This window comes from Barbus barbus (genome assembly GCF_936440315.1).
Source record: "Barbus barbus genome assembly, chromosome: 4".
NCBI classification, from domain to species: domain Eukaryota; kingdom Metazoa; phylum Chordata; class Actinopteri; order Cypriniformes; family Cyprinidae; genus Barbus; species Barbus barbus.
Window position 1 is genome coordinate 25,744,113 of NC_136732.1, and position 12,590 is coordinate 25,756,702.

At 35.1% G+C, this 12,590-nt stretch overlaps 1 protein-coding gene across 1 annotated transcript; it reads right to left on the bottom strand.

The window, feature by feature from the left end:
* Positions 1-7,097: 7,097 nt before the first annotated feature.
* On the bottom strand, positions 7,098-11,725 carry LOC306868325 (uncharacterized protein; the record flags this gene model as incomplete). The annotated part of the gene is made up of 4 exons (XM_079414429.1): positions 7,098-7,249; positions 8,318-9,353; positions 10,936-11,064; positions 11,579-11,725. The coding sequence occupies 4 exons, from the start codon at positions 11,723-11,725 to the stop codon at positions 7,098-7,100; spliced, it is 1,464 nt and encodes a 487-aa protein (XP_079270555.1).
* Between the last annotated feature and the right edge of the window lie 865 nt (positions 11,726-12,590).

A 12,590-nucleotide genomic window follows, 5' to 3' on the forward strand; every position in this document is an offset into this window, starting at 1 on the left:
GGGCTACCAAGCCACTGCTGAACCAGAAACATCGTCAGAAGCATCTTACCTGGGCTAAAGAGAAAAAGATCTGGACTGTTGCTCAGTGGTCCAAAGTCCTCTTTTCAGATACATTTAAATTTTGCATTTCATTTGGAAATCAAGGTCTGGAGTCTGGAGGAAGAGTGGAGAGGCACAGAATCCAAGCTGCTTGAAGTCCAGTGTAAAGTTTCCGAAGTCAGTGATGATTTGGGGTGCCGTGACGTCTGCTGGTGTTGGTAAATTGTGTTTTATCAAGTCCAGAGTCAATGCAGCCGTCTACCAGGAGATTTTGGAGCACGTTATGCTTCCATCTGCTGACAAGCTTTATGGAGATGCTGATTTGCTTTTCCAGCAGGACTTTAGCACCTGCCCACAGTGCCAAAACCACTTCCAAGTGGTTTGCTGACCATGGTATTACTGTGCTTGATCGGCCAGCCAACATGCCTGACCTGAACCCCATATGGAATCTATGGGATATTTTCAAGAGAAAGATGACAAACAGTCGATCCAACAATACAGACCTATATTGCCTCAGCAGAGCCACAGGCTGATCGCTTCCATGCCATTCCTCACTGATGCTGGAGTTTGTGCTAAAGGAGCGCATAAATGAACATACTTTAAAGAACTTCAACTTTTCTGCTTTGCAAATCCTTTTTTTGACTGATCTTAGGAAATATTCTAATATTTTGAGAGACTGATTTTTGACTTTCATGAGCTGTAAGCTCTAATCATCGAAAATAAAACAAAAAACTTTTGAAGTGTTTTCTTTACATGTAATGAATCTAAAATATATGAAAGTTTCACTTTTTGAAATAAGTTACAAAAAAAAGAACTTTTTCATATTCTAATTTTCTGAGATGCACCTGTATGTGTATGTTTATTATGTATATATAAATACACACGCATGCAGTATATATTTTGAAAATATTTATATTCATATAATTTATATTATAAATATATTTAATATATAAAGTAACATTTTTCTTAAATATATACATGCATTTGTGTGTATTTATATATACACATTATAAATATACACAGTACACACACATATACTATGTAAACAAAACCTTGGATGCGATTAATTGTTTGACAGCACTAACACTATTTGACATTCTGGCAATATTACCAACATTTTGATTTGTATTAATAGCATTAAAGCAGCATTAACTTTTCTGTGTCAATGCAAGCTTCTATTATTCGGAAAACAGATAATCCCACCTTTACAGAATTTTTTCTAATTTTTAAAAGAATAATTTAGTCTAACTATGTAGATTATAATTAGTTATGTAACCTATAGGAAACTAAAGAATATCTGGACTAATTCTACATTCATAAGCGGTATGTAATAGAATAATGGGAAGAACTAGATCATAGCAGTGACATTTACTAGTCATAATTCAATGAGATGGCTAGCAGGGGGGTATTTTTAGAAGTATGATTAGCACAATATTATTTTTTCATGTTTGGTTGAGAAGTGTATATGAGGTCAACCCAGTGAATGCTGTTTCTTCAGCCTCTCAGAATGCTGAACTCTCTCTTCTGGAGTCTTCTTGTAACTCCTGAAACACATTAAACAGTTTTATCTGTATGTTTTCGATTAAGACATTGCATATAAATTTGAATTATTAAATCTGAAAATTCAAATCATTCAATGTAAACTCAATGCAGTTTATTAGTTCAAAACGTGCACTGTAAAAAAAAATCTGTCAAATTCACGGTAAAATACCGGCAGCTGTGGTTGCCAGAATTCTACCGTATAAAATACAGTAGCAACGTTTTAGGTTTTACGGTTTTAACTTAAATTTACAGTTAAATACCGTAATTTATTTAACTGATATAATCTTAATATACCAACCTATTAAAGTACTGAAATCTGTTTTGTTCTTTTGAAATACACTGATAACCACCAAATGCAGGTGATGATGAGAAAGTCACATGATGAGCCAAAGCCCATCACAAGCAACTTTTAAACAATAGCATTTACAGAAGGTGCAGATGCAGTGTCATTCATACAAGCACTAAACACCATCATGGTGAGACTCCTTAAAATGAAATATGCTATAAACATTAATTTAACAACATTAGATGTAACATACAACCCTAATAAACATAACTGATAAGAAAAAACTAAGAAGAAACATAGTTATTTCAAAGAAAAAACGTCAAATTCAAACAGAATTTGAAATGGAACGCAGGGAATTCTGGGAACATCAGTTTACGGTTTTTCCCTGTAAATTTTACAGGAAGTTTCCGTTAACCATGTAACAGGTTTTTACCGTAGCATTTTCACAGTTTTTTACCGTTAAATCACGATCATTTTTTACAGTGTGTTTTGAGGTTTTGCAAATGTGTAACGCATTCCATACTGGTTTTCTTTTCTGCACAGTGATTCTTTGCAATATAATACAGTGATATTTTGATCACACTTCAGCTGACTAAATGACTACATGAGATCCTGCCAAATGCATTTACAAATAAACGCAGCCATTTTTAAATGTCAGGTGACTCTTCTGGCAGGCTGCGTGGCATTTCCAGTATTGTAAGAGTCCACCACAGACTGAATTGAATTTCAAATTCCATCAACAGCGGCGTAAAAGAAAATGGAAATGGCAGGAGCAGGAGCAGGAGAATGCGTGATCAAAGGCAGCAAAATGTGAAGAACTGACCCACGACGCAGGAGCTGCTGGCCTGAAACAGGAGCGTTCTGGCCCTGACTGGGCTGCAGGATCCTTCAACACAACACACAGACTCAGGAACACTGCTGGAAAACTGTAGGCAACTATACACTATATGGTGCAGAGGTAGTATTGAATGTGTAAAGTATCTGTTTTGCTTCTGTGAAGTGATTTCTTGCATCTGTTGGAGTGTTTTTGTGTTCACCTTTTTGCAGGAGGACTCTTGGTCTTCTGAGCTCTTCTGGTCTGCCCTGGAGATTCACCAACTCTGATGAGATACAAGAACATTTTGGAGTGAATTAGTAAGCATACAAATACATAGCATTTTAGCACAGTATTAATAAACAGTAAATAAAATAAATAACTATAATAATTATATATATTATAATAATCAATGATATTATAATAAATAATATAATAATAGCAGTATTTATTTAAAAATAGGGATAGATAGATAGATAGATAGATAGATAGATAGATAGATAGATAGATAGCATCCAAATTAAAAGTTTTTGTTTACATAATATATCTGTGTGTAATGTGTATATTTATTATGTATGTATATATATATATATATATATATATAAATAAACACACATACATTATATATTTTCTTTAATATTTACAAGTATATACATTTATATTATTATATTATATATAAATATATTTAATATATAAACATACAATTCATGTGTGTGTATTTATATATACATAATAAATATACGCAGTACACACACATATATTATGTAAACAAAAACTTTTATTTTGGATGCGATTAATTGCGATTAATCGTTTGACAGCACTACTTATAATACAAAAAATGCATACAACATAATAATTCAAATTAAAGTATGTTTTATCACGCTCACTCACCTTTTCTTTCTATCAAGAGATTTCTGGGTAGCAGCTGACAAAATCACCTTGTCCTTGGGGCTTTTTGCTTTTTCCTGCATGCCAAATGAAATTGTACGTGTGTTGGAAAGAAACACTGACCTGCACAGCTGTACATTCATATGGAAATGACTTTGTACTTTTCCAAAATAGGAAGGAAACCGAAATGAAAGAAAGTCAACCAATAGACATGAAAGCTAATCGCATGTCTGTCCTGCCAGTTACCATCTCTCTGAGCCTTCTCTCGGAGCGCAGCTCTCTGTCTTGCTGCAGCAGAGACAGACGCTCCTCAAGTGTCATCGAGAAGAAGATATCATGAATGTCAAACAAGGCCGCACGTAACTGGAAGAGAAACAGAGACAAAGTATAAGATTTCAGTACCAGTTATACACTCTTCTTTAAGTGGCCTATCAAAGCATTACAGAAGTGGGACCTGAGCTCTGACGCGCTCCTGCAGAGAGAGATCCTGCTCTGACAAAGAGTCGTTTCTCTGAGGAGCATCAGTGCTGAGTGAACAGATAAACTCTTGTGTGTCCTGAGGAAATACACAGGTGTAAGGAAGATAAAACACGTAAGGCTTTAACTGGCACGTATGTGAACCCTGTGTTGTGTTCTCACTTGTATGGTTTGCCGCAGGTGGTTGACTTTCTCTGTTTTAAGCAGGCGTCTGATCAGGAAGCCCTTCACAATGGCAGTGAGGTGGCACAGCGCCCTCTGCTGCTCCGCTGTTACAACCTGCTTCACACCAATTATAATCCCTTAGAGTGCAATCCAAGTGGACTTTTAAATACACTTTTCTCATACACTTTATAGAAGCTTGACTCTACAGGGACTACTTTACAGTTGTAAAAGCACATTAAAATCAACCTGGCTCAGTCTGTTTCTCTTGCCGACGCTGTGATTCAGGCCTCTCATATAAATGGGAGTCTGTTTCGAAGGTGATACCACATCTAAACTGGTTGAAGGGAAACCTAAAAGGTAATAATACAGACAGATATACAGTTTACCCAAAAAAGACAATTACATTCATGTTGCTCTAAAGTTTAGAATTTAAAATCCAAAAAAGACTGAAAAAAAGTTTCAAAAAGAACTAAAAGCATCCTAAATATAGTCAATGTGACTGCATTTGTGTACATTCAATTGAATGTGCTGAATCAGTGTTATTTTAGCATAATTTATATACTATTATAGTACTTGTTCATATTTTGAATTAGCGTTTATTTTTATATTTACATTTTTTGGTGAACTGTGCATATTAGCAAAAGCACATATCAAACCATTTGTTATGTGCCTTTGTCATTTTTATTAGTTCGTTATACAGATTTCTATATGTGACCCTGGAGCACAAAACCAGTCTTAAGTCGCTGAGGTATATTTGTAGCAATAGCCAAATATACATTGTATGGGTCAAAATTATTGATTTTTCTTTTATGCCAAAAATCATTAGGACATTATGTAAAGATCGTGTTCCATGAAGATATTTTGTAAATTTCTTACTGTAAATATATGAAAACTTCATTTTTTGATTAGTAATATGCATTGCTAAGAACTTAATTTGGACAACTTTAAAGGCAATTTTCTCAATATTTAGATTTTTTTGCACCCTCAGATTAGATTTTCAAATAGTTGTATCTCAGCCAAATATTGTTCTATTTTAACAAACCATATATCAATGGAAAGAAATTATGCCGTTCTACTCTCTAAAAAGCTGCTCTCATTGTGTGTGTAACCGTGCCCGACAAGGTTTAGGGCTGAGGCAACCTTGAAGTAAGATAAGTGTTTCTCTGCATATGTGTGTTAGTATCTGTCTGTCCAGGGAGAAGCTGACAGTCCAGGACAAATGTTCCGCTGCCGATGTCCAGCGTATCAGATATACGTCTTTGGAGAGACATATTGCGTCGGACCTCTGATCACTTGTCACTAAAATAGTCATCAGAAGATATGCTTCAAGCTTGCGTCCATATGTGGAAATTATTTATCAAACGTTTATCTAGGTTTTAGAACCAATCAGAATGTTGATGACTTATGCATTAACGCAATTAGCAACCTCTGTTAGGGTATAATTGCTGGGGTTTTTTTAATGTAAAGCAGGTCGGCCTACGAACTCCATCGCGAATGTTAAAGCTGACTTCTGCGGATAAAACTGCTAACTATTTCTTCAGTAAATTTCTTTAATTAATCGCAATCTGACTCTTGGTCTTCGTTCATCATACCTGGTCCATGGGTTTTAACTGTTATTCCCCAACATTATTACTAATCAAAAATTAAGTTTTAATATATTTACGGTAGGAAATTTACAAAATATCTTCATGGAACATGATCTTTGCTTAATATTCTAATGATTTTTGGCATAAAAGAAAAATAGACAATTTTGACCCATACAATGTATTGCTGGCTATTGCTACAAATATACCCGTGTGATTTATGACTGGTTTTGTAGTCCAGGGTCACATATAGCTTTAATACATTTTTGTTTTAGTTTTAGTACTTCAATTTAAACTTATTTCACTTAGTTGCCAAGGCAGCATTTCTCATTTTTGTTTATATATATTTTTTTATCATCAAAAATTTGTACTTTAGTTTATTTCAGCTTTATTACAATTATCAATTTTATTTATTTATTTATTTAATGCATTATTTAATGCTTTTTTATTATATTTCTATATTTGACTAGTTTTAGTTATACAATAACAACACAGTTTAACAATAACACTACTGTTTTGAACCAAATGCAATGATTCAATTTCAGTTCCTCACACAAAGCTCTTGTACAACTTTGGAAGACATGAAATATAGATCATGAGTCATATTGGTTATTTTTATAATGCTTTTATGGTATTTTTCCGGGGTTTTTTGGAGCTCATCATTGTGACTTGTGTTCCACAGAATAAAGAAAATAAAGAGTTTGGAAACAACATGAGGGTGAGTAAATGATGACAGAATCTTCACTCTAGGCTGAACTATTCCTTAAAAGCATACGTATAATACAGTATATACAAACATATTTAACATACTTCTATCCATAAATCAACTAAACATCCACTGAAAGACACAGTGGTAGCAAATTTAAGATATTGATCACAGGCTGAAAGAACTGAAATAATACCAATGGTTGGCACAGGGTGTCTTGGTGATCTGTCTCCTGGGCTTAAAGGGCACATGGGGCTCAGTATAGAGTAACGTTCACCAGCTGTCCTGAATTCACACCCGTCCTCGCCTGCTACAGGACTCAGACCACCCTGACCCCTCAGTCTCCTGATCCGCTCCTCTGACTCCTGAATGAGAAACAGACTAATGTCAAACTGATGCATATCAAAGACCAGGGCTCTGGTCAAATCCCCAGTCAAACCTTCATCCAAGCTGGAGCCCAGGGAAATGTTGATTATGAGTATATTTATTCATTTATCAGACCCAATATTTGTGTATGTGTTATTCTAATCATAGCAGATGTTAGGATGCAGTCTTAAAAGGTAGCTGCCTGGGTAGATGGTAAGCATGTACCAGTTCTCAAAGGTTTGGAGCAGAGGCAGTGCTGACCTGACTGAGGTGCAGTTGTTCTCTCTCTTGTTCCACCATCAGACACGACATCCGGAAAGCATAATCGTCCTCCAGAGACCTCTGCATGTCTTCTAGAGCATGGACTTTCCATTGCATCTCATCTAAGGAAAAGACATGTGCAACTGAGAGGATACTTTATCAAAGAATGATAAAAATCTGATCTTTATTCTCAAATTGACATTCAAGTGGTTCTTTGAGGTACCACTGATTAACTCTTCTTATCAAGAATCTTGAATTGCTATATGGTTATTTGTGGTATTCCTTATATGGTTCATTAAGATCTTGATTTGACATTATTGGTTATTTATATTAGTGTTTTGGTTTCAGAGTTTTTAAGAAAAGGGAAAGCAGGGAAAAGTGTCTTTTTAAAGATGTTTTCCTAATATTTATTACAGAAGCTGTTATCATTTCAATATTTTTTGAAAGATATTAATACTTTTATTCAGAAAGGAGACATTAAATTGATCAAATGTGGCAGTAAAGATATTTATAATGTTACAAAATTTCTATTTTAAATTAATGTTGTTCTTTTGAACTTTCTATTTGTGGTTTCTATTGTGGTTTCCGCAAAATATTAAGCAACAACTGTTTTCAACATTGATAATAATAAGATTTTTTTTTTCTTGAGCAGCAAATTATCATATTAGAATGATTTCTGAAGGATCATGTAACACTGAAGACTGGAGTAATGATGCTGAAAATTCAGCTTTACATCACAGGAATAAATGACATCTTAATATGTATTAAAATAGAAAAAAATTATTTTAAATAGTAGAAATAGTCTCTATTTTTTTATTTTTGATCAAGTAAATGCAGTCTTGGTAAGCACAAGAGACATATTTAAAAAAAAAAAAAAAAATGTAAAAATCCAGACTTTTGAATGGTAGTGTGTATATGGAAATATTTAATTTATTTTCACTTTAGTACAATGACCTTATAAATGCCAATTATTTAATTTTCTAAAAATGTTCTATATTTTAGGAAGGTCCTTTGCCAGGGGATCATCATATTTCACGGGACCTTGGTATTACGATGATGATGATGTCCTGAAGAACTAGATTTAAAAAATCTTTTCAGAACTTTAAAATGTTCTCCTTTGATATCATAGGACTGAAACTCATTTTGGTCCTAAATTGAACCTTCACTTTTAACATTTGCTCTGTTCTTACCTGTTCTCCTTTCTTTCAGTGCTGTGCTAATAACACCGTTTCTCTCAGTCTCAAAAGGTAGTTTGGCATGAGAAGGAGAGTCTGGGGTGATCCCAGACCCCATAAATGCTGCTACGGGACTGTCCCATGTGAAAGTTTTGTTCATCGGTGAAGGAGGAGACAGTCGAGTGGGTGTTCTCGCAGTGACCCCGGCCATAAAGCGAGGCATTCTCTCCTGGCTCCTGTCTATGACTGGACTCTGATGACGTGACGACAGGTGGCTATCCAGCGTGTGGCATCTCCTTCGAAACAGAGGGCTTGTGAGCTCAGGAACCACTGGAGATGTTTCCAGTCGTCCCATGGTCTCGTTCAACCTTGAGGGATCATCATATCGACCCATACTCACATTATCCACTCCGAGTAGCTTCCTGTCCTGCGTTGCAATTGTTTTTACTTCCAGTGGCCTTGCATTCACTGGAATGTTCGGCTGGTTGGGGTTTTCAGGGAAAGAAAAGAAGATGCTCCCAGCAGAAATGGGACGAGGATGTCCGCGGTGGGGTCTGGCAATTAAACTGGTATTTAGACCAGGTTCTGGGCTTATCAGGTTACTGGGAGAGGTTTGGTTTGGTGAGGAAATATAAAAGGGTAAACCAAAGGCAGTCCCATCCAAAGAACAGCTGTTTTCTTTATCCAACGGGCTTTCAGAGAGGATCCTGCTTGGACCAACCATTGTGTTGCTGATGACCTTTGACCCCTGTTTACCTTGCTCTTTTTCTATAAACTCACGTGATTTCTTCAGTAGGTTCTGCAGACAAACTCCTTCCGTTTGAATTTCCTCTTGCATTTGTTTTTCTTCTGCAGACTTTCTTCTCATAACCCCAGGCAGCTCAGCTGAAGGGGTCACCGGTTGCTTATTAAACAAAATGTATGGCTCTGTGACCCCAGTAGGTGTAATGTTTGCAGTATCAGGTACTGTGAAACCATTCCTGTAGTCTGTTTTTGGAGATGGAGACAGGCACTGCTCTGACGGCTTTGGCATGTCCAATATTTTTGGTGCCTATAATGCAAGTGCAACAAGATACAAGAGTAAATTCCCAACAAATTATAAGAAATACACACACACACACACACACACACACACACACATACACATATACATATATATATATATATATATATATATATATTGTGTATTAGTACACAATATATATATATATATATATCAGTACACACTCATACTATGTGAACAAAAACTTTTATTTTGGTGCATTAATCATTTGACAGCACTGTAGAAGCCATGCTTACTATCTTATTCAATTTTTCTATATGTTACATTTACATTTATTCATTTAGCTATATGTTCATTTGAATATTAGTTTGCTGCTTTATTGTTAATGTTGTTTATTTCTCTGAGTGTGTGCCCTCTATAGGTATGAAGGGAAAATGTTTAAAAGGATATGCCATCCCTGACAGGAGGGGGGCGCAATTTAAAACGAGAGATATTACAAAATAACTTGAGAAATGAATGCTATATTTTTATTTTTCAGTACCTTAAAATAACAAAATTATGGGAGAGAATATAAAAAGAAAAAGGGGGAAGGTAGTTAGTCAGTTTGATCAGTTTGATGTTGTTTGTCAACCACCAATAAATTTCAAGAAGAAGAAGACAGGAGGGGGCCGCTGGTGTGAGAGCATGCTGTCTTTCGACCGTGCGCATGGAGCTAAGATGGCATGGTGCAACAAGCCTGCAATTAGCCTTTAAGTTGTTTGTTTGTTTTATGTTGCAATTCAAGCTAATTTTGGTTTAATAAACTTGTGTGGCCAAGAAACAAGGGACAAAATTGGAAAGGTTGAAGCTTGTTTTTACCACTACAAGCACTAATATATATATCAAATAATATATTAAATCAAACTTTATTTTAATATTATAATTAATATTTTTATTTTATTTAAAAGTGTGAAATAATTTTTTATGTTAAAAAACAAAAGCACTTGTGCTCCCCAAAGCTGCACTGATTTGACCAACTACAGTAAAACAGTACTGTGCACACTTAAAAAAATGTACAAAAGCTGTCACGGGGGCGGTACCTTTTCAAAAGATACACATTTGTTCCTCATTTACCCCTAAAGGAGCATATTGGTACCTTAAAGGTCTATATTAGTAGTTTTTGAAAGAGTACTGCCCAAGTGACAGCTTTTGTAACTTGTTTTCTAAAAATGAACAAACTGTGAATATATTTATCAGTTTAAATGATTTTAAACTTTAAATGAAGGATCATGTGACACTGAAGACTGGGGTAATGATGCTGAAAATTCAGGTTTATATCACAGGAATAAATTACATTTGAATGGAAAACAGTTAGATTGAAGTTATAGTAATATTTCACAATAGTATTGTTTTTACCATATTTTTTACCAAATAAATGCAGCTTCATTCATAAAATAAAATTAAATTACATTTAATGTCTGGGTTAAAAACAAACAAAAAAATCATAAAAATATCAAACAAATATACATATAACATAAAAAAATAAAATAAAACACTTTAAAAAAAGCTGAAATATACAAGTTTTAATAAAAATAAATGAGTCCCTGGTACATAAAAGTGCCTATAACTGATGAAACACTAATTTTCTTACCTTATTGGTCCACAGAATGGTCTGAATCTGATTGAGGAGGTTTTTGTTGTAATGAATCTGTCTCTCGGCCTCCATTTGTGAAGCTTTTTTCTTGTATTCAACCATCTCCCTTCTTTGTTTCTCACTTAGCTGGAAAAACAGAAGGCAAAATCAATCAATCAGTCAACAGAAAACTTAAAAAAAGAGACAATGTGCAATTGGCTTAAATATTATTATTATAAATAATGTTTCATTACTATATTTTTCTTGTGCTAAGACTTTGTTTTAAGCTTAAAGTTTATCATCACAAAGAAAAAAAATGGTCAAAAATTATGATAGAGACCTTACTTGAACCCTTTGCAGTCAGACTGTGTAACATTAAACCTACAACTATGACACATACGGAATAATATCACTCTCAGAAAAAGAGTACAAAGTTATTACTAGACAGTATCAGTAATAAAAGCTAAAAGGTACATCTCTGTACCTTACTTACCCATAAATGGCGCATGATATAAGTACCTTAAAAGTGCATATTAGTAATTCATAAGTACATATTAGTACCTTTTAAGAGGGTAACTTTTTTTCTGAGAGTCCACTGCATACAGCATACAGACTACACATCTGACTCCCTTGTCATAAAATATCACATATCATGTCTCACCACAGGAGCTAAAACCGGCCTGCCATGGAAGCAGATGAGCGAGTGCGCCACCCCTCGAGCAGGTGCGGTACTGCAGCTCTTCTCATGCATCTTTTCCGACTGCAGTTTAGACAGAAGGCGTGCGCAGAAATCCTCATAACTGTCCATGTTTTCCCCACACAGCTGGAGCAGCCTAAATATTGAAACGCAAACGTTCGAGCAAGTGTTATAGCTATCTGATATAGGCAAGAATAAAACAGAAGCATGATCCTGTCGTATTCTTTAATTCAGTAGATTGGGCTTTCACAGCAGCAGTCACGTTGCTAACAATGCAGGCTTTTACATTTAGATTTTAAACAAACTCGGCTATCCTATCAAAGCTAGTGCTACTGCTCTTTTATCTGTAAAGATGTGTTTGCTATCAGATAACCGCGCGCAGATGTTAAAAATCTCAGCATCAACACCTACCTTTATATCACAATGCAGGCTAGAGCTTCGGTTTGAATATGGGAAAAATCAAATAAAGGCTTTCCTTCCCCACAGATGCGACTGTATAGCACTGTGCACGGTGCTGGTGTTTATAGTAGGCTATTGGACGTACAGATGCGAATCATTTCCTGTATGTCCGCAGAAGATGATTTCATAGGCTATCCTAAAACACGCGTCTGTCATTCACCCGGGTCTCTGAGTGTCTGTACTGTGGTCTTCATCTGCAGCACCACCCCGTTACTTGCCGTCGGCTCATTTGGACGTAAAACCAACAGGAGATTCCTTCACACCAAATACATTTAGGTAGGCCTACAGATGAATTTTTACACTATCTTATAGAAGGCCTATTAATTTGCTATATATTCCCATAATGATTCCGGTAAGCCTATAGGCCTACATTGTTTTTTATTTAATTTAATTTTATTTATTTTTTTACATTAAATGTTTAGAATTAGAATAGTTATATTTATGCAGGGTAAAATTACTCAAAATTAAATCATTAAATAAATCGTTAAATGCATAATTAAATAATTAAATACAGAAA